The 23,322-nt window shown below is 43.5% G+C and overlaps 1 protein-coding gene across 1 annotated transcript in view; it reads left to right on the forward strand.

Moving 5' to 3' along the window:
• Positions 1-5,003: 5,003 nt before the first annotated feature.
• Ttl (tubulin tyrosine ligase) overlaps positions 5,004-23,322 on the forward strand; it is a 27,925-nt gene continuing 9,606 nt past the window's right edge. The window contains exons 1-5 of the mRNA XM_021151763.1: positions 5,004-5,365; positions 7,912-7,990; positions 14,885-15,117; positions 20,239-20,374; positions 20,994-21,263. Coding sequence (XP_021007422.1) covers positions 5,209-5,365; positions 7,912-7,990; positions 14,885-15,117; positions 20,239-20,374; positions 20,994-21,263 — 875 coding nt within the window. The 5' untranslated portion in view covers positions 5,004-5,208. The remainder of the gene's footprint in view (positions 5,366-7,911; positions 7,991-14,884; positions 15,118-20,238; positions 20,375-20,993; positions 21,264-23,322) is intronic.

The following is a 23,322-nucleotide window of genomic DNA, read 5'->3' on the forward strand; positions in this document are numbered from 1 at the left end:
GGAATTAAAAGTCCAATCAGATGCAATCAGGGACCATATTTTCAGTATCTTCTTTTGTTGGGGTCTCTGGCGCCGATGGAGTCTGCAGATGATGTTGGCTCTGAAGTAGGGTTGAAGGAAAGTGGAGGTTTGGAAGCCTCTGTCCATGGAGAAGGACTGGTGCAATCAGCTGGTCTGGCATCTATAGGGTCCTGTAAATGTAGAAACAGGGTTTCTCCCAGAAAAAAATATCCAGTCTTTTTTATTATCCAGTTAGTAGGTCTTTATTTTGTTAGGGGCTAGAAAAGTTTTAAAAAATGGACTTTTTTTTTATAAAGTATTGTAAGGAGATGAATAATTATGATTTCATTTTTTAATTCAGATGTTTATATCTTTTAAAAGTCTGATGAGCTCACTCTACAATACCATGTCCCTGTGAATTATAGGGGATATCAGTGGAATATGAGAAACTTAGAGTCAAACACCAAATTTAAAAGGCTTTGTAAGTTTAAACAAAGGCATTAAGCCCTTGGTATTATAAACTAATGAAACAAATACTGTATCGTATCTTTGAAAGTTTTCCCAAAGTTAGGAAAAGACATAAATAGCAATGTGAATTAAGTGTACATACGTACAGGAATAAAGGCTAACTTTCCAAAATACGGGTATTTGTAACATTTGTCTGTTTTAAATCACAAGGACACAGGCTCATCAGTGGTTAATTCCCAAGCTTAGCTGACAGCTCTGCAGGAATGCAGGAGCAGTTTCTCTGAGCGCTATGGTGATCTGTCATGTAAGATCATGCTAAGTTACCTTTGTAGGAAAAGCAACAAGCTTTTGTTAAGAAACTAAATTAACCCTTACCTTCATTTATAGGACCAGAAAGCATAGAATGAACTTGAACATGTCCAATAGAGAAAAGGCAATTTTTAAATTGAAGTAAGACTTGTAATTCTGAAAGTTGGGGCTAAAATGGTACAACAGCTGTAAAACATTTACACAGTCTTTAAAAAGGGGCCTGTCCTTCACATTTAAAAGACAATGGTGCCGGGAGGTGGTGGCCCAAGCCTTTAATCCCAGCACTTGGGAGGCAGAGGCAGGTGGATTTCTGAGTTTGAGGCCAGCCTGGTCTACAAAGTGAGTTCCAGGACAGCCAGGACTACACAGAGAAACCCTGTCTCAAAAAAGACAATGGCTATTGTCATTAGCTCTGTTGGTTGTGCAAATGTTTCTTGTGTGAGGAAAATTTCTTTTAAGATCTTAAAAGTTACGATAACCTGTTGGAGGAGAAGCCGTGAGTGAATATTTTTGTGGAGGCACAGCCCTGTGCTGCCTGGAGTTGCTCCCTGCAGCTGTTGGACAGTCCTTCTTTGACAAATGGATTGGCCACCTGAAGCCGTTGAATTACCTCTCTTGTTTGAGGGCTCTGAGGTAGGTCCCTCACAGTTTCCCTGGTTTGATAAAATTTCTGTATTATTAAGGATTACAGTAGCACCAGATAAGGCAGTGCCATTTCTGTGAAGGTCAGTGTGGCTGGCGCTCCTTACACCAGTGGTACCCTTTTGGACGACAGTGACACCCAGTGGGATTTCTGCTTTGAGTGGGGCCAGGAGAATTAAAATATATGGCACCTCTTGCTTTACCAGGACGTTGTTTGCTGATAAGTCCAGGATTCTTACTTGAATAACTTTTGCGAGCCAAGCCTGATTTATTTAATGTTTCCTGCCCTTATTAGTAAGATTTTGGACAGTGCTCTGGCCTTGTGAGGTTGTTGTAATGGGTACACCTTGAAAATATGAACTAGCAACCTCAGCACATGCTTTAAATACATTTCCAGATTTTTTAAACTGTCTCTAGAAGAGATTGACAAGTGGATGTAGCACTCTCAAAGGCCAGTTGTTTTAAAACAATACCTTTTGCCTCAGAGCTAAGAACTATCCTCTCTACTGCCTCCATTGAGAGAGCAACGACCTTTGTCTGAGTATCAACCATACAGTTAACCTCATGGTAGGACCAGGGAGCATTGTATAAACTCGAACATGCCCTACAAAAAAAAGGACACTCTCTAGATTGAAATAACACCTGCAGTTTTGAAAGTAGAGCTAAGATTGTGGAGTGGCTAGATGGCAGTAGAGCTGTCTGGATATAAGGAAATAATCTGACAATATAGTGGGAGTCTGTACCTAAGTTAAAGGTCTTGTTTTTAAGTCTTTTAAAGGCAGTAATTACTGCTACGAATTCCACTGCTGTGCAGAAGTTTCCTGTGTAGGGAAAGATTCTTTGTCGTCATCAAAAGTCAAAGCAGCCCTGAAGCTGAGCCATCAGTAAACACCAGTGCTGCTGGNGGAGGCAAGGGAGTTGATTTAGTTCTGAGAAGAAAGATGACTCGATGTCCTTTCATGAAATACAACAAGGGGTGATTAGGCAAGTGATAAGAATAGGTCCCTGTATATCCTAATTGTGCAATTTGCCATTCCTCAGATTCATAAGACAAAATATTATGTTGGTCTGCAGTATAAGGAGTAACCATATCTCCCTTTACCTCTAGGTGACCAACTCTGAGTTGAATGGGCTGAGGAGAAACAAGTTCTGTCTGAATAACACGACCCAGGTATGAGAATGGGGGTCGAATCTGAACCTTTTCTGGAGCCCCTTGAAGTCCATATAAGTTTAACCGCTCAGCTAAAAATTGAAGTGTCTCTTGTAACTAAGCTCTATCTTTACGAGAAAGTAGAATATCATCCATATGACGAACAGGATAAATGTCAGAATAGATTTTACTGACCTGCAGGATAGCAATATCCACAAATTTCTGACAAGGAGTTGGACTATTTTTCATACCTTGGGGGAGGACGTTCCACTGATACCTCTGGTATGGCCTTTAGAGGTTGAGTGAAGGTAAACTAAAGGCAAAATTCTGACGGTCACAGGGACACAGCAGTATGGTAAAAAAGCAATCTTGAAGATCAATAACAATAGCATTATCATTTGGGGAATGGCAGAAGGAGACGGCAACCCAGGTTGAAGGGCTCCCATGCTTTCCATGGTGCCATTTATTTCTCTAGAGTCCTGTAAGTTGCCATTTGTCTGATTTCTTTCTTAATAACAAAAATTGGAGTGCTCCAAGGGCTAGTGGAAGACTCAATGGGGCCTTTTTGAAGTTGTTCTTCCACCAGGAGAGTAGCTGCTTCAACGTTTACGTTTGTTAAGGGTCACTTGTGTTTGTGATACTTTGTAACTTTCTCTTCAGAAGTCAGACTCCTCCTCTGAGGTTGGTTTTTCCTCTTCTGATTCACCACGACTCTCTCCTGAACTGCTTTTCTCAGACTTTTCTGTTGAGGAATAAACATTTTTCTTAGATCCTGAGTGAGACTGTAATAATGGAGTCTGCTCAGGAGGTGAATCTGATGCCGCTTGGGCACCTAAGGCCTTTCTGTCATCTGCTAATGTTTCCTTAAGTGTATTCCAAATAGTAAACGAACAGCAAACGCTGTAAGGGGCACACCTTTTCCTCCATTCTCTGTAAACCAGTTTTTAATATCTAACCCTAACTTCTCCCATGTATCCACACCTAAACTTCCCCTTTCTGGGACCCAGGGACTGACTGTGCAAACTGAAGAAATTCAGTCAGCTGGCTAGTTTTATCCTTAAAGACTTTTCTTTCTTTCTTTGTTTTTCTTTTTTCTTTTGTTTTTGTTTTTGTTATATACAGACAGGGTTTTCTCTGTATATAGTTCTGGCTGTCCTGGAACTCATTCTGTAGACCAGGCTGGCCTCAAACTCAGAAATCCACCTGCCTCTGCCTCCCGAGTGCTGGGATTAAGGGCGTGCGCCACCACTGTCCAGCTAAGACTCTTTTCTTAAGAGTATACTTATCAATATCTGTAAAGAACTCTCTGTCTGTAGATTCACTTTGTCCCATCTTGAGAAATACCCATGAAGTGCACACAACCCAGAACTGACCTAAGACGGGTGCTGATAGCTTCCAACAGAACAGCTAGGCACTGGTGGCACCTAGTATCAGCCTCTGCTGATGGCAGCAGGCAATAAAAGCCAGAGCTGATGGCTCCTGGCTTAACGTGGGCACTGATGGTACCCAACCAGGAACTGATGATCCCTACTATCTGCCTCTGCTGATGGCAGAAGACAATTTAACTGCACACTCCTTGTCCAATGGATTTTTAAGACCCAGTTAAGAGTCCTATCTGTGTCCACTTACCTTACTCAATGTCGCTGTTCCTGCACCAAATTAGAACGTTGGGAGCCTCCTGGCCCGGGCCAGGGGTAGCAGTGGAGTCACAGAGTAGGACTCTGGTGATGGCTTTAAAGTATGAGGGTCTCGGGGCTTTCTAGCTCTCTAATTATACTGAAATGCTGATGATAACTTCTAAAAAGTCCTAAAAACTTTCTTGCTCTTTCTGAGGGTAAAAGACTGCTGGCTTAGGCGATTAACACCTGTAGCCTATCAGGGGAGGATTAAGCAATACAGCCTTTGTTCTATCTCAGCAGGAATCTTTCCTAAAATGAGTCCCTCATAGCCTTGCTTAATGAGGGCTCACTGTCGCAGATTAAATAATAATCCGAGGCAGGCTACTTCAGGATGATCAACTGCTAGTTATTAGCTTGTCCCATTATGGCTCCTAACATGTGTCCGATTTTACCGCACCCAGATCAAACCCAGAGCTCAGTGCTGGCTAAGCAAGCACTCTACCAACTGAGCTACACCCATGCCTGGATCTTTTGTTTCATCCACCAAATCTGATTTTGAACTTGGTGGAAGACCCAGACAGAGGACGGAAAGGGATATTGGCGGGCTATGGCGCAGCTGAAATCATTTCCCTTGGTCTCTCCACCGCAGTTTGCTATTATTGCAGCCACACTTGAGACCCATGCCACTGGCCACACACTGAGTGACGGGACGACCCGGGTGGGCCCTGCTTGGGAGCTCCGGCCGCCGCAACCCGCAGACCTGCCCCTAGCGCCGCGCGGAATCACGGTCGTGGGCGGGGCGCCGGCGGTGGGCGGGGCGCTGGGGTGGGCGCGGCGTCCGGGTGGCGCTCGCCACTCGGGCGGTGGCGCGGGCGCCCAGGGCAGACACTAAGGTAATCCGGAGGCGCGGCCCTGGAATTAGACGGACAGCGGGGTTGAGGCTGAGGCTGGGGCAGTGTGCACGCGGGGCCGCCGTGCCCTGGACTCGTGTAGCGGCTGCGGGGCGCGCTGCCCTTCGCCATGTACACCTTCGTGGTGCGCGACGAGAATAGCAGCGTCTACGCCGAGGTCTCCCGGCTGCTGCTGGCCACCGGCTACTGGAAGAGGCTACGGCGAGACAACCCCAGGTTCAACCTGATGCTGGGGGAGAGGAACCGACTGCCCTTCGGGAGACTAGGTGAGCCCTTCCCTCGTGGCCGCTGCGCGCATGAATCGGAGAGCGAGCGCTTTTGTTTTTTAAGGTCATTAATCTTCCCTAGGCGCGAGCTCACCTTAACAGATCTAAAATGGGTCTAGCAAGACCTAAACCCGTAGCTGGATTCGGAACGGAGTCTGGGTGCGGTTGCCCTGTCTGCTGACAGTGACCTATACCCGCACTCGGGGTGTCGGCCTGGTTCCCCTGCTTCCCTGGGCCCGCATCAGTCATCTTGCAGCTTTCCGCCACTTAGGATTCAGCTCTGTGTGGTGTGGGCGTGGAGGGGGAGTTGTTGAAACCGCCGAGGCTTGGGTTACCCAGAGGCCCAGATGAACCGGCAGGGAATTTGGAGAAAACTCACTGACTTACCCAAAGCAGGAGCTTCCAGAGAAGCTGGAGCGTGGGGAGCTGTTCCATTTCAGACCTTTCCTTTAGCTGCACCAAAAGTTTACATTTGCAGCTGCATTTAGTGATGTTTTCTTACACGATCTTGGGTGACTTTTGCTCTCCTCATCCACATGGGCGAAGCTGGCTTGGTACCATTCTGTTCGCGTACTCTCATGTAGGAAGGGACAGCAACTCCCTTTTAAATGATCTTGAAGTTGCCCTGATGGGTTCAACTAGCATCCCACAGACTTGAACCTGGTCTCATGGTCCCTTCACTACATAGTCATCTGGGGAGGGCCTGCCTCTCTCTGGGTGTCTGGTTCTTTTCCAGAATTTCACTTGGGGGTGGAATCATTTGTATTTCAAGGACAGAAGGGGAGGGGGACATCTCTACCTTAGCAAACACCCCAGAAAGTAGTGCACCGTGTCCTGAAGAGGAGAGGTTTTTTTCAGACATAGGTGTGGTCAGTGGTGGATGAGGCTAAACTGAAAGCAATTTGTTTGGAACTAACTGGCTATTTGGCAAGCTTGCATAGGGCATTTGGGTGACATTATAGCCACAGCAAGCTATGATGGCTTATGGAATGAAGTTTGTTAAGGCTTAGTCTTACTGAATTAGTTCAGGGACAACTTTTCATTATTATACATGTTTATACTCTAGCATGGAGACTCCATGGAGTGGTGGTTGGAAGACTTAGAAGTCACAGACTAGAAAATGTGCTTAGAAACTGATGTCCTGTGGTAGCAGATTCCTCGGGAAGGGCTCAGCAAAGAAAGTCCCTCAAAACTAAGTTCCCTGAGAGAAGCACAGGAGCGGCTGACTAGGTCGTTTCTCCTAACTTTACTGCTTCCCTTCCTGGCACCTGACAATGCCTGGTGGTAAGAACTTAGGTAGAACACACCAAAAGGCTCTACCCAGCCTGGTGTGGGAGTGACTGGCCTTGTCAGTGTGCTGACAGATAGAAACCCTTTGGAATCCCAGTCCTGAGAAGGCAACATGAATTTAACAGATGACCAGCACATTTTATTTTTATGGAAAAGACAGATGTATCCTCTAAATAAAATGGTTCTAATCCCTTGCTGTTGGGAGGATTCTCTTTTTGACTAAAGTGGGCTGCATAAAACCCACGGAGAAAGCACGGAGAGTCATGTTCAGGGACTGAAAGGTCGGGGCCAACAGGGCAAGAAGGTACCAGGTCAACAGGGACTTGGGCCTGTCTTCCCAAGGGAGATTGTGCAAACCAGATGTCTGAAAGTTCTGATTTGTTTGTGTGCTATGGTTGGATTAATTATTGTTACCTTTGACACCCAACTCAAAGTCTGTTTTTAAAATCTTACTTTTTGTTGCAAAGCATTTTATTAGGGGTTAATTTTTTTAATAAAACATATTTTTGTTGTATCCTTTTATTTCTAATCATTTATCTGTATTTATTTCATTGTATCATTGTGGTGCTTGAACCCAAGGTGGGGATTAAACCCAAGGCCCCACATATGACAAGGATGCGTGCGCACAGTACTGCTAAGCTACACTCTGAGCCTCCAGTTGTGGTTTTAAAGGGGTTTCTGTAGTAAGAACTAATGAAATGTCTCCTTGTGGGATCGTGTGAAGAAGTGTTCAGAGCTTCTGATGGCCTTTCCACTACCTCCTTTCACTTCTTAGTGGCTTCTAGAAGCTCCTTAAAGTAGATGACCCATACTCTGTTGCCTTCTTTGATATGTGGAGAATGTGATGTTGGGATGGAGGTGTGGCTTTAGTCAAGTAGCCGTGCTCAACAGATTACAAGCTTATGTGTGTTAAGCCCAGAGGGGACTATGCTAAGGGCCAATGAGATATGAGATAGAAAAATACCCAATGCCCTTCTAATTAAAAAAAAAAGGGGGGGGGGGAGCCACATCACAGCTGACCTGCAGGCCAATATTAATGTTTCAGTATTGGGAGTAGATGCTGAGAGGAAAGGGAACCTTGGGACAGAGAAACAAAAGTATTCCATGCTTGACAAACAGCCTGAAATGAGAGACAGGGAAGCTGGGTATGACATGAGACACGGGGAAGCTATGACACATCTGTCCTGCACACTCTGCTACTGACATTGTTGCTCTGCACCTGCTGTTTCTCTTCTGAGTCTCTTCTTTCCTTGTAGGTCACGAGCCTGGGCTGGCACAGCTGGTGAATTACTACCGGGGGGCGGACAAACTGTGCCGCAAAGCTTCCTTAGTAAAGTAAGTCTTCCTGAAGTCCTCCATTTTTGGTGTTTGATATAAATGGTTTAGCTTCCACCCTGAAGCACTTAAGCCAAGATGAGGGATTATTGTAAGGAAAAAGAAAACCTTTCCTGCTTTAAAACCAACTGATAGCAGGGCTGTGGCCTCCTCTAAGTTGCTTTGATTTCAGTTTAAGGCATTGCTGTGTATCTCTTAAAGCCTGGCGTCTCCTAGGTGAGGCTCCCTAGAAGCAGAGGCTGGCTCTCAGGGAAGGAGTTCTAGTGTAAGTGATTTCTTGGAAGATTTTCAAGGCAAACCCATCTGTAGTCAAGGGGGGCAGGGTAAGGCAGGGCAAGGTAGGAGCCAAGCAAAGGAATGGTTTCAGTTTACCCCTGGTGTTCTGACATGGCTGACAGACACCTCAGAGTTGTCACATCTTGAAGCAGAGTGACTAAGCATCTGCTACAGTGTCAGTCAGGTGCAGTTCTACTTTTTCTTGGCTTTTGCTTGTCTAGAAACTTCCCCATCCTCTGTAATTAGGGAAAGGGCGGGCTGTGGGATAAGTTGCCAGGCATTTCTGGTCCCTGGAGAAGAATGTACAAGCCCTCCTCAGAAGACTCAAGCAGCTAGTGATCCCAGAGAAAATATTCAGACAGAGTGCCACATGGTCACTCCACCACCCCTCTCTGAGCCCATAGGGGTGTGGCTAGATAGTACAAGGATAGTACTATAGGGTTGAATTGAGCAGTAGTATACAGTGACTGAGATCCAGGGTCAACAGCTTGGGATGATTCTCAGCTCTTTGAAGAATCCTATTAACAGGCAAATCTTTTTATCCCTCTAAGCCTGAATACCTCCCTCGTAAAGCAATTATGAGGATTAAACCAGGTGATGTGCAAGAGTGGATGCAGCACAAGGGCCTGGGACCTCGTGGGTGTTTGTGCTTTAAGGTCTCTGGGTGTAATGGCAGTAACTACCTAGTCTCGTTGCTTTTATTACTGTCATTTTCAGATGGAAGCTCTCAGTCTTGTCCCTAAGATCAGGGCTATGGTAGGTCTCCTGGACGCTTTCTCTGTAATTCATAAGCATTCTGAGTAGTCAAATAGCCCTCAGCTAAAGGGGCACTAGAAGACGGGATTCCATGAAAAATGCTGCCTTTACTTGCTAATGTTCCTTTTGGACTTAAGAGGTTGGGTGCTTCTCATTGCATCTCTGTTTTTCTTTAGATGTGCTGGTTCTAGTATCCTTCCCATTTCTCTGGGATGGGTTTTCATGACTTAGCGTCAACTCCTAAAACAGAGTGAGGCTTCCTGTAGTCTTTGTATTTTTGTGTTTAGAATGTAAATGGCCAGTGCTAGGGAGATGGCTCAGTAGTTGAGAGCATACATACCGTTCTGCCATAGTACCTGTGTTGGGATCCCTCACCCATGTCACACAGCTCACAACCGCCTCTGTCTAGCTCCAGTGCATCTGCAGCCTCATCTGGCCACTGTGGGCACCTACATTCATTTGAATGTGAGCATGCCCACACAGACACAGAAAGACAAAAGTAGAATTCTGCTTCTATAAGTAGGAAGCAGAGGATGCTATAAAAATAATAGTGCTTTGCGTATTTGCATATTCAACAGCTATAATGAGTCAGAATGTGTGGCTGGAGTCATGACCAGTTCTATTACCTTGGACAGCACCACCCTGAATCACCATGTCCCATTTGGAAAACAGGGTTGGATAATACCCACTCTTTGATCCACAATCACGTAGGATATTATCTGTAATGGCATCTTGAAAATGGTGACATGACCTGTGCTGGGTGACTGTTGTGACCATTAGTAGCAACTTCCGTTGCTCTCTGAGTGTTCTACAAGGTACTGTAGCAGTTCCAGTAGATGCTGGCTCCATTCCCAGTGTGTATCTCTGCTGTGATTGTGTATGGGTTGAAGGGATGCTAGTTAGAACTGTGCTCTCCCTCATTTTGTGGGCTAGAAGTGACAGGAAGAAGAACAGGTTGTCAAAGGTCCAGCATAGACCCCCATGCAGGCACTAGTAAGCCCTCTCAGCATGCCTGACCATACTATTCTATTTGTACAGATTAGAAACTTCCTTGTTCAGTATCAACTGCCCTGGCCTTGGAGTGTATATTATTTGAAAGCTTTTATGTCCACATTAACTATTCCAAGTATATGTCACCTCATTATCTTAATATTGGATTTAAAGGGGTATTGAACTTACCCAAAAAGTAACTTTCAAATTTTTAGTTTGTTTAGCTAACATTCACAACATCATTGCAAGAATATTTTTCTGCATTTTGTTACATGATAGAAATATGTAAAATCATTATTAAATGTTATGAAGTTGGATTGAGTGTTATGAAGTTGGATAATACAAATTATCATACCTACATGGGTAGATCATAAAGGTTTTTTTCTTCCTTGAGCTGTAAACCTAGCTCATATGTCTATAATATGAATTTGTGTGAGATTTTTATGTAACAATGCCAATTAAAAATCAAAAAAAATATTGAAGGAAATAAGGGCTTGCTGGGTGAAGATAATGACTTGGCAAGTATCTCTACTTCAGGAGAATTAATTGGACTTAATACAGGAAAATGCTTTCGTCTCTCCCTCAGAGCCCATCAGCAGAGAACATTCGTTAAGTTCACTGTCTTCTGTTTGATTTTTTTTTTTTCCCAACGGTTTCCTGAGCCGGTGATGCATCATGACAGGACATTTGCAAGTGCATCCTGAGCCATTTGGGCAGCTGCAGCCATGATACTTTTTATAGAGTGGGCCTCCTAGAACTGAGAAAGCCAATGTTTCCAGTTTGTATCATCATGTTTCCAATAGGTATGGGATGCTGCAATAGAGTTTAAAAGGAAACATTAACATCCCAGCAAATCCACATTTTAACCCAGCCTTGAAGTTCTGTCTACTCTAACAGAAAGTAATTTTTACATATAGATGAAATTCTTCGACAGATACAAAATAGCAAAAGATGCCCACACCATGAGTTCAACACTGTTTAGGCTAGTGTTTCTCAACCTGTCTTGACCCCTTTGAGGGCCACATATCAGATATTTTGTATATCAGATATTTATATTACATTTTGTAACAGCAGCAAAATTATAGTTATGAAGTAGCATCAGGGGGCTGGCGAGATGGCTCAGCGGGTAAGAGCACTGACTGCTCTTCCAAAGGTTCTGAGTTCAAATCCCAGCAACCACATGGTGACTCACAGCCATCTGTAATGAGATCTGACACCCTCTTCTGGAGTGTCTGAAGACAGCTACAGTGTACTTGCATATAATAAATAAATAAATAAATAAATAAATAAATAAATAAATAAATGAAGTAGCAACAAAATTAATTTTAGGGCTGGGGTCACCACAACATGAGGAATTGTTCAGGCTGAACTTTGACGATGTTTTTCGGTATAAGCATACCCAAAGTATTAATTGAGCAGCATCTGTTTATATCATAACTTATCTAAGGCTAAAGAGAATTTTAATATTTTAAGATTTTTCAATTCATTTTTGATGTTAGAGTTTGTAGCCAATGGCTACTTGGAGCTTAACTATAGAACTTGAGAAATAATCTGTCTTAGTTAGGGTTACTAGTGTATTTTATAGAACCCAGGACCACCATCCCAGGCATGGCCCCACCCACAATAGACTGGGCCCTCCCACATCAGTCACTAATTAAGAAAATGCCCTGCAGCCAGATTTGACAATTGAGGCTCCTTCCTCTCAGATGATTCCAGCTTGTGACAAATTGACATAAAATTGGCCAGTACACTATCTTTTCAAGTTTTTGTTCTTAAAGTTATTCATTTCATCATCCATGTATGATGGGTTTTTGGGTTGTTTTGTTTGTTTGTTTGTTTGTTTGTTTGTTTGGGTTTTCTTTTGCTGTAAAAACTATTTTATAGTCAACTGAAGTTACAAATTTAGGTCTTGTTAAAAAGTTGTTGGCAGGCCAAGGAATGTGTAGCTCAGTTATTGAGAGCTTTCCTGGATGTGGGAGTCCCTGGGTTCTGTCCTCAGCACTGCAAGGGGAAAAATTGTTTAAGAATGTTTTTGTTCAAGGGTTGGAGAGATGGCTCAGTGGTGAAGAGCACACACTCTCCATCCAGTGGTTGGAAATGTGGTTGCCAGCACCCACAAGGGTGGCTCACCATCATCTCTAAGCGTCAGCTCCAGAGGATCCAAGGGCTAGTGGAGACTCAATGGGGCCTTTTAGAAGTTGTTCTTCCACCAGGAGAGTAGCTGCTTCAACGTTTACGTTTGTTAAGGGTCACTTGTGTTTGTGATACTTTGTAACTTTCTCTTCAGAAGTCAGACTCCTCCTCTGAGGTTGGTTTTTCCTCTTCTGATTCACCACGACTCTCTCCTGAACTGCTTTTCTCAGACTTTTTCTCAGTAGTTTTTGCAGAACTACTTTCCTGCATCTGCACTAGGCTGTATATGTGTGTGCACGCACGCACACATGCACACACACACACATGTGTGCATGCATGCATATACACAAACACACACGCACACACACAAATACTGTAAAAAATATTTCTTAAAAGAATGTTTTGGTTAGGTATTTACGATCTCAACCACGAATATCTTTTATTTTTTTCTTGACTGTGGAGGGAAAACTGCTCATTTGCTTCTTCTTTGCTGAAAATGTTGCCTCCCAAACAGACTGCTCTTTCGTTTTACTGTGCCATGGGCAGAGCAGTTGACAATGACCGGGGATTTGTGTGACTGTGGGCCACATCTTTCCCATTATTCATTTACTTATTCATGTCTCTCTTTACTCTCCTGGGAAGTTTCTTAGCTTCTGTGCCCCTCTTTCAATTTCTTAACAGTACACCTTTGTTTTATATTTGTAAATTGCCAAAATGTATTAGTATTAGTATTATTTTATGTGACTGTTTGGCATGCATGTATATGTATACCACATGCATATAGTGCCCAAGGAGGCCAAAAGAGAATGTCAGATCCCCTGGAACTGGATTCCAGATGCTTGCGAGCCACCGTGTGGGTGCTGAGAACTGAACCCAGGTCCTCTGTGACATTGGTCTACAAGCCAGTGCTCTTAACGCTGAGCCATCTCTCCAGCACCAGTATTTATTTATTTATTTAAATTTTATTTTATTAGTTTGGTTTTTTCGAGGCAGGGTGTCCTCGAACTCAGAAATCCGCCTGCCTCTGCCTCCCGAGTACTGGGATTAAAGGCATGCGCCACCACGCCCAGCCTCAATATTTATTTTTTAAACTAGAAAAATATTCCATTTGAGATGCCACTCGCGATGTATATAACTAGCTCTGCTCACTGTATAATAAATGCATAACTTTTCATCCATGCACAGAAACAAAAAGCACTGCTTGAACTGAATTAATTAATCTATCGTTCCTGGATAGAACAGCAATGCTTTTGTGTGTACTTCTAGATACAACTCTGGGGTGTGACCTGAATGTAGCAATACAATAATAATAAAGAGAATGCCATCCTGCTAAACCAATAAGGTTGTACTTACTGTAAAAACGTTATTACAGTGTATTGGTTTTCTGGTTAAATTTAGATATAGTTTGTAGTTTACTTCCTGAGTCTTACTGACCACTCTTCGAATGCTCAGTGGTTGCACGTGACCCATGGTGACCATAAGGGACAGTGGTGCAGAGCTGAACATGTGGGGAGCCAAAAGATTGTTGATTTGAATTTCTTAGTCTCTTTGGGGTGAAGAAACTTTTAAATCCTGTTTGTTGTTAAAATGGTTTTATTTAAATGTGTGTGTGTGTGTGTGTGTGTGTGTGTGTGTGTGTGTGTAAAATAGTTTTGTTTAAATGTGGTGTGTGTGTGAGAGAGAGAGACAGAGTCAGAGAGACAGAGAGAGTGAGAATACAAACATGTTTGTGTGTGTATTGAGTGTATTGAGGCCAGAGAACAACCCTAACCCTAACTAACCTCAGGTGTCACTATTCACCTTTTTTTTTTTAATATTTTTGTTGGGTATGGTGGCACATGCCTTTAATCCCAGCACTCTTCTGTGGTGTATGTCATTCTGGGAGTAGAAGGCATTTCCTTAGGTCCACTCTTGTCCTGTGTCCCGTTGGAAGGATTCCTTCTTTATCCTGTCAGGAAAACAGCCTGAGCGAAAAATCAAGAAAGAAAGTACTTGAAATAAATAAACCACTTAGTGTTCGGATGACTTAGATTGAGAAGTTAAGTAGACTAGGACGTTTCCCCTAGAGTTTTCTCCAACTGGACCAAGATAGTATTTTTGCTTGTTATTCAAATATTTTCCTCTCTTCTCACTTTTTTTTTTCTTGTAGAACAGGCTAGCCTTGTACTCTAGAGATCCACCTGCCTCTGCCTCCCAGTGCTGGGACCAAAGGTGTGCTCCCGTTTTTATTTGGATCTAGCTAGTATAACATTGGTTGGAAGGTAGTCAGTGTAGGGCTACATTGAGTTTTTAAATGGATACATTTTAAAAAGAGTTAAATTCTTAGTCTTGTGGATTTTATTGTTGCTTTGTTATTTCTTTGCTTGTTTGTTTTGAGCCAGGGTCTCTCATAGTTCATGCAGGTCTCCAGACCTTGAACTTCTGATCTTTCTTCTTCTGTCCCCTCTAATAGTAAGATTACAGGCATGTACCACCAAGTCTGGTGTATGTGGTGGTGAGGGTTAAACCTAGGACCCTACACTCCCAGCCTGCCCTGAGCCTTTGAATTAACCAGGATGTGGCTTTGGAATCACACCAGAGTGTGATGCATTAGAGGCCTGGCCTTGGAGGCTCAGAGTGAATACAAAAGAAAACTGACTGGGTCTTAGCTTCTGGAAAAGCTTTGGAGGGAAGCATCGGCCTTTCTGAGCAAGGTGACAGCTTACGGAGAACAGACACTGACACTCTGTCATCTGCCAGGCTAGTCAAGACCAGTCCGGAACTGTCTGAGTCCTGCTCGTGGTTCCCCGAGTCATATGTGATTTATCCAACTAACCTCAAGACGCCAGTCGCTCCAGCGCAGAATGGCATCCAACTTCCGGTCAGTAACTCCAGGACAGATGAGAGAGAATTCTTCTTGGCTTCTTATAACAGAAAGAAAGAGGACGGGGAGGGCAACGTTTGGATTGCAAAGTCATCAGCTGGTGCCAAAGGTAAGCTGCCATTGCTGCATTCTGTGTCACGTGCAGAATCTTCCTGCTGTTTGGTGGCACATTAGGTTTCAATGCTATTTCATTTCTTTGTTTTGAGGGTGGGGTGTGTAGATGCACACATAGAGGTCAGGTGTTGTTCTCTCCCTCTCCATGTGAGTCCCGGGGATTGAACTGAGATCATTAGGCTTGGCAGCTAGCGCCGTTACCCACTGAGCCGTCTCACCAGTCCCTACTGATGTATGTAGATGAATGACTGCGTACAGTCATCATAATCAGAAGACCATGTCCAGTTTTTATTCTGAAAAAAAAAAAAAATTTTTTTTTTTTTTTTGAGAGACTGGCTAATGCTGACCTGAAACTCCTGGCCTGCTGTTTCCATCTGCCCGAGTGCTCGGATTGTAAGCATGCACTCCCATGCTTGGTTTTTATTGGGTTCTGGGAATGAGATTCCAGGCTTTCTGTATGCAAGGCTAATATTCTACCTACTGAACTTTAGTCCTGACTTTTAGAGGCCTTATGTCGCCTCCTAATGTTTATACCTGAGTCTTCACTTTGAGCTCTGGGGTCTGTGGGATGCTCACTGTCTCTAAAAGGCATTACAAATGCCAAGTGTCGGACACAGAGTTCTCCATATCCTTTCCAGCTTGTCCACTCAGCCTGTGCCTCCTTCACATTTCCTACTTAATGCATGATCCCACTATTCAGCCAGTCTATGAAGCCTCTGATCTTGGATTCCTCCTCTTGTTTATAATCTATACCAAGTACATTAATGTCTTGCCAGGGCTGTCTCCAAATCTGTGCAGAGTAAGGTTAGTATAGTATATTTCTAACACTCCCATTCTGGGTGAAATCCACCAGGCTCTCTCTAGCCAGTGACTGCAATGTGACCCTCTGCCAGCTCTCATCTTGCCAGACAGAGTGATGATTTAAAAACACAAATCTGATTATGTTACTTCCTGATCCGTTTAGGATGGCTCTGGAGTCCTGATGGGAGTCCGCCCCACTGGCCACTTCCCAGTATCTCTGAAGCCATCTCCCATTCTTGGCCTTGCTCACTTTGCCGTAGACACAAAGACTGCCTTGGGTCCCTCAAAATAGATAAGTTTGCCTCTATACCTGGGATGTGTCCCCATCAGCTCAGATATTGCCTTGTCAGAGAAGGCTCTTCTGGTCTAAAATGGCCCCATGCCCGTTCCTTTCTGTATCTTCAACCTACATTGTTAGTGTCTTCCCAGGACTGTGTCACAAATCCTGGCCATTCCCACTACACATTAGAGCCCCACATAAACACAGACTCTGCCTCCTTTGCTTCTGTAGCTTCCACACATGCACTCAATACCTGTGTGGAATGGATGCCCAGAAAGGAATAAGGCTCACAATACCATCTTAGACTTAGGCTCAGGAGAAGGCTTCTAATATAATAACCACAGGTCTTTCCCGTAACTACTGTCATGCGCTCTTTTTTAAACCATTGCATCTTGAATTTATTTTTTTTTTATGGTTTAGAAGATTATCTGGCCATTGTTACTCATTTCTGCCCCTGGTTGACTGGACCTCAACTTCTTTTCCACCAATCAGAAAGGCATTGTTAGGATTCTCCCAGAAATGGGTAAAGTGAACTCTTGCCAGAAGCCAGGGGCCTCATCTGCTTCTGCTTCTTTCTTGTAACTCTGTCTAAGTGCTATCTTTCAGTTTGGTTCTGGTCATAAACTTGGGATTCTAGATTATGGCCCAAGAGTCAGGGGGTTGCTAGGAGGACATCATTGGTTCCTGGGCCCCACTGAGGCAGGACAGAGGGGCACCATGCAGCAGGAAGTGGTGAACATTTTGAAGAATTTTGTTTTAAGGCTTGAGGAGTGAGTGGTGTATATTAGCATTTAGCAGGGTCGGGACTAAACAGTGAAGTTCATAGAACGAACACATGGCTGTTATGCTTGTTAAACAAGTATTACTTATAGCTACTATATATGTGGTACAGTTATCCCAAAGTTCAAAATATATCCAGCATCTAGCTCCTGTTCGTCACCATCATGATCCACTTCTGTACTGGGCCCCACTTCCCTTCTCATCTGGAGCCCCATTCCCTGACCTCTCTCTGGGACCATTGTCCCCAGTCTATATACAATGCAGCAGATAGAGAACCTGTGAAAATAAACCCAGATTATATCACATCTGCACCCTATATGGTCTCAGCATGTAGCAACTGGCACCTCTCAGTACTGAATGAATGAATGAATGAATGAATAAGTGTTTGGAGACTCGGGATTAGAAGAGACAGATACAATCTTGTATCCCCATAGACCCACAACCTAGTCAGGAAAATAGTGCAAAATAACACGGGGGGAGAGAGACAAATAGATGTATTTTTGTAACTAATCTTTTAAATGTGTACAGGTTTTGCTTATATTGTATGCCTGAGCACATATGCATGCAGTGCCCGAGGAGGCCAAAAGGTGGCGTCAAATCCCCCGAAAGGGAAGTTACCGAAGGTTGTGAGCTGCCGCGTGGGTGCCTGGAATGGAAACTCGGTCCTTGAGAGAGCAGCCAGTGCTCTAAACCACGGAGCCATCTCTTCAACCCTTATTTTTATAGCTTTTTTAACTTACTGTTGTATATTAAATATAACAGCAAAGGAAAAATGGAAGAGTTTGGTCTTATCTCATCACGTGATTGCTTTTAGCTTTGACTGCCTTTCTTCATACACAGGCAGGGCCTGGCTCATTCTCCATGGTCCATTGCTCTTTCATATGAAGAAAGCAAAATTAAAGCACAACTCCACTTGCACTTCACCCCAGTCAGAGCGAGGTGCGGAGGTAGAGTGCGTGTAGGCTCAGGAGGCCGGAAGTGCTAGGAGAGATAGGAACGGGGTCAGAGAGCCCCTGCAGAGTGAAGACAGGCTGTGTCCATGGGCCATAGAACTCAGTGGCAGAAGGATGCCAGTTCACCTAAAGTGGACTGCAGATTTACTGTGTTCCCAGTTAAGAGAGCAGCAGGATTTTCCTATAGATGTAAAGTTTCCAAAATCCATATGAAAAAGCACAGGCCATAGCGAATGTTCAATGATCTTAAAAAAAAAAAAAAAAAAAAAAGATAAAGTAGAATCACTTACTCTACTCACTAAGTGACATTAAGGCATACTGCATCACTGTAGTGACCAGGATACTGCCATATGTCAGATGGACAGAAGTCCAAATGTATTTGTCCACTGATTTTTTTTTGACAGGCAAAGGCATTTGTCTTCATTTCCTTTCCTACTGCTATGATGAAATGCCCTGGCCATACAATGTACAGAAGGAAGGGTTAAATTTAGCTCACAATTCAAGGCACAGTTCCATTACAGCCAGGAAGTCAGGACAGCAGGAACTTGGAGCAATTGGTCTTGTTGCCTCTGCAGTCTGAAGAAGAGAGCAGGGTGTGCATGCTGCTCCGTCCCCTGTCGTCTATACACTCCAGAATCCCCTGCCCAGGATATGGTCCCACCCACAATTAAGTTGGGTCTTCTCCCTTCAGATAATGTATCAAGAAAATCCCTCTGCACAGGGTGCCCAGAGGCCCGGTTTCCCAGGTGATTCTAGAGTTCATCAAATTGACAGCACTAGCAACCGTCAATAAAAGAAAGGCATGGCTGGGCAGCTCATTGAGTAAAAAACTTGCTGGGCAAGCATGAAGATCAGAGGTCAGATCCCCAGAACCCATGTAAAAGCCAGGTGGGCATGGCAGCTCTCTTGTCATCTTGGTGCCTGGTAGCAAGGGCTCCCTGGAGCTAGCTAGCTAGTCAGGCTCACTGAAAGGGCAAGTTCTTGTTTCATCCAGAGATCCCATGTAAAGTATATAAGGCCGAGAAGAGCAGTTTGAGAGAGACATCCAGCATCAACCCCAAGCCCCTGCATACATGCACACGCATAGTACATGTGTACTGACATGTACACATGCAAAAATAAAAGACTAAACACTTCAACAAGTGCTGCTACACACAGTGCATAGTCACAGAAAAGACATGAACCCATCCTCGGTCATACATCAAGCCAAACCTACTTTGTGGTTCCTGTAAACGGTAAAAGTAAAATTGGGCGAGAAACTGGCAAAGAAACTTTAAACATGATACCAGTATGTGTTAATCCAGACAATCAAAGACTGAGAAATTAAACCTCACCAAAATAAAGCTTGCTCTATGAAGCCTCCTTTGAAAACTTGGTGCGCCACAAAGACACAAGTGGCCTGTGCCGTGTGGTGCAGTTCATAGGAGTGTGAGGAAGATGCAGTCTGGAGCGACAGACTGCGGGTTAGCAGTTGTGAGGAGCTGGGGTGAGGAAGGAGAGATGGCTACAGAATTTTGAGGAGGGATGATGAACTGTTCTAAAAATAGATTCTAATGACAGTTGAGGAACTCGTGAGTATACTGAGAAACATCGTACTGTATGCTTTACACGGTTGGATTTTCTAGTATGTTGTATCTCAATTAAATTGTTTGGGGCCATGTCGCTTGTCACAGTTGATGGGCAGTTTCCGTGCCTTCAGGCTTCTCCAGTGTGCCGCAGGGCATGCTGCTTTTTGGCCGTGCCATCACTCTGATGCTCTGGTGTCCTTGCCTTCCTGGAATTTCCATAGGGCATCATCTTAGAAGAGACTTTGGTGATCACAGGCCATAATCCTTACTATAACTGGTACCTAGTGACAGTGACATCTTAACCTACTCAGAAACTGTATCTATAAAACTGAAATTTTGGGCCAGAGATATGGTCCAGCTATGAAGGTGCTTGCCACCAAACCTGACAAACTGAGTTCAATTCCTCAGGACCACATGGTCGAAGGAGAAAATCAACTTCTTTGGCCTCCACACAAGCAGTATGGCATATACATATACTCACAAAAGTAAATAATTCTAATAAGTTTGTTTAAAAACCTGGAACTTGATAAGTTATCATTGAGGGCACTCTATGGAGAAGTTAATGGGATGGAGAGGGTGAGAGACTGCAGGAGGGAAGCGAGGGTGGGCAGATGGTTGGTCAGAGGAACAGACCAGTGAAGCCCTCCTGTGCATTTTTCTGTCTCCTTGGGCTTTGGTCAGGAGCTGTCCTCTTGGAATGAGCTGGACTAGTGTCTTGCTGCTTCTGTTTGCAGGTGAGGGCATCCTCATCTCCTCTGAGGCGTCGGAGCTCCTGGATTTCATCGACGGCCAGGGCCAAGTGCACGTGATCCAGAAATACCTCGAGCGCCCTCTGCTCCTCGAGCCCGGCCACCGCAAGTTTGACATTCGGTAATGATCAGCATCCACAGCCTTCCTTGCTGTCATCTTTTCAGAGTGGTAGGGCTACTTAGATTATGGTGCTGGCCAAGATAACAAAAGGCAAACGTGGCAAGTGGAGGTATCATGTGTTAACCGCAAACACATCCATAGCCTTCAAAATTGTCTATTTTTACAAGAAACTCGAGTCTCTCGTTATTTATGGGGAAATGTTTCATTTGCCTCGTTATGCGGCTAAGCCATTATTTTGGCTAACCTATGATTTGCCTCATATAACTTTAAAACCTTCTCCTTTTCTATACCGTACCATCCCTACAAATGGTCAAGGTGTGTGCCAGGTGGTTGCACACACATTTAATCCTGGCACAGGAGGTAGAGGCAGGCAGATATCTTCAAAGGAAGTCTCTAACCCAGCCAGGATGGATGGATGGATGGATGGATGGATGGATGGATGGATGGATGGACTGTCTCAAAGGACTCTATCTCAAAGATGGCTGGATGGATAGATGGATGGATCGATGGATAGATTAGATGGATGGATTAGATGGATGGATAGATAGATAATAAATCAAGGTGTTAAGGTTATGTATAAAATCCTGGTATCTGAATAAGACTGTGTGTTGGCTTACAGAAGCTGGGTCCTGGTTGACCATCAGTATAACATCTACCTCTATAGAGAGGGTGTGCTTCGAACTGCTTCAGAACCATATCATGTTGATAATTTCCAAGATAAGACCTGCCATCTGACCAATCACTGCATTCAGAAAGAGTACTCAAAGAACTATGGGAAATACGAAGAAGGGAATGAAATGTTCTTCGAAGAGTTCAATCAGTACCTAACAAGCGCTCTGAACATTACATTAGAAAGTAGCATTTTGCTGCAAATCAAACACATAATAAGGTAAGTTCGTTGTACCCTTCGGGTTTATGTTTCTTCTTGAAGGAACTTGGGGTGTTTACACCTTTTGGGGAATTGTCCTCCTTAAGCTGTCTGATTTATGGGCAGAGAACGTTTGTAATTTTCCTGTATTTTCACTTTACAGTCTGTAGAATATACCTGTGAGAATATCACTTCATTTCTTCTAGGTTTCGGTAATTCACATCTTCTCTCTAGTTTACTTGGATAGATTAAATCTTTTTTAAAAGATCAATTTTGACTCTTATCAACCATCTTCTCTGTTTCTCATCATTTTTGTTATCTCCTCCTGTCCTTTGAGAAATTTCATTTGTCTTTCTTCTACTAGTTATTTAAGGTGAAAAGTTGGATAATCAATTTGAGGCTAATACAAAATTATAAACTTACTTAAAAGTAAAGAAGAAAGACAGACAGACAAACACAACAACAAACCATGCAATGTCTCAACTTTTCTCTGCTTTCCACAGATTATATGGGGCTATATTTATATTTTTATCATATCAAAATCTTTTTATTTTCCTTGATGCTTACATCCTGCCAGTGTGATCTAAAATATTTTGCTTATTGCCCACATGTTGGTAGATTTTTTCTTTTTTCTTTTTTCTTTGTTTTTTTGAGACAGGGTTTCTCTGTGTAGCCTTGGCTGTCCTCGCACTCAGAAATCTGCCTGCCTCTACCTCCCAAGTGCTGGGATTAAAGGCATGCACCACCATGCCCGGCCGGTAGATTTTTCTTAATTCCACTATGGCTATCAGGGCATTGTTTGGTTTCACTTTTATGTTGATATCCATTTATTTTTTCAGGTGTGGGTATGTGTGCTCATACGTGTATGTGTAAGTTCCTGTGCATGTGTGTGAGTTCACATGTGTGCTTGAATGGGTGGAGCCCAGCCTGCACCTTATATACTGAGGTCTCCCACTTGAACCCAGAGCATACTGATTCAACTGCTCTAGCAAGGCAGCTAGCTCTAGGGACCCTGTGGGCGTATCTTATATTTAATAGTAATCATGTATTTGTGTTTACCTGCTCCTGACTCAAAGTTCGCTTCTATTGTCTTTTTTCCTTTTGATTCGTTTCTTAGTACACCTAGGAGTAGCACTTTACTGCCAGTACTCTTTATTGTAGGTTACGAAATCTCGTAATTTTTAAAAATGAAGTATACTGCACTGACGTATGGCTCAGTGAATTCTGAGTTCTGCTCATAGGCACCTAACCATGAAACAAATTATGATGTAAGGTATTTAGGCAAACTTCCTTTTTTTTTTTTTTTTTTTTTTTTTGCATTGGCAGCACAATTCCAGCTTGTTCTGAGTTAAGGGAAACAAAGTCTAAGGAACCTCTGAGACTGCTGAGGGTGACAGTGGGAAGCTGTGCCTACTGCCTGTGCCAGCCCAAAGTACTGACAGCCCCATTGGATTTTTTTTTTTTTTTTTTTTTTTTTTTTAAGATTTATTGGGCTGGAGAGGTGGCTCAGAGGTTAGGAGCACTGCTCTACCAGAGGTCCTGAGTTCAATTCCCAGCAACCACATGGGGTGACTCACAACCATCTGTAATGGGATCTGATACCTTCTTCTGGCCTACAGTCAGATAATGCAGGCAGAACACTATATACATAATAAATAAATAAATCTTAAAAGCAAACAAAACAAAACAGAAGAGCAGTCAGTGCTCTCAACCCTGAGCCATCTCTCCAGCTCAGGCAAACTCCTTTTAACCCAGTATCTGGTGAGCTAAATCAGTAGGGGTTGAGGGCTCCAGCTAGCCTGGGCTATAAGATGAGACCATGCCCCCAAAATAAGTAAGTACATTTATATAATGAGACCCTGCCCCCAAATAAGTAAGTAAAATACATATATATATTTTAAGACCCTGTCCCCAAAATAAGTAAATAAATAAATTTATATAATGAAACCCTGCCTCCAAAATAAGTAAATAGAAAGAAGGAAGGAAGGAAGGAAAGAAGGAAGGAAGGAAGGAAGGAAGGAAGGAAGGAAGGAAGGAAGGAAGGAAAGAAAGAAAGAAAGAAAGAAAGAAAGAAAGAAAG

This window comes from Mus caroli, chromosome 2 (assembly GCF_900094665.2).
Source record: "Mus caroli chromosome 2, CAROLI_EIJ_v1.1, whole genome shotgun sequence".
Taxonomy (NCBI): domain Eukaryota; kingdom Metazoa; phylum Chordata; class Mammalia; order Rodentia; family Muridae; genus Mus; species Mus caroli.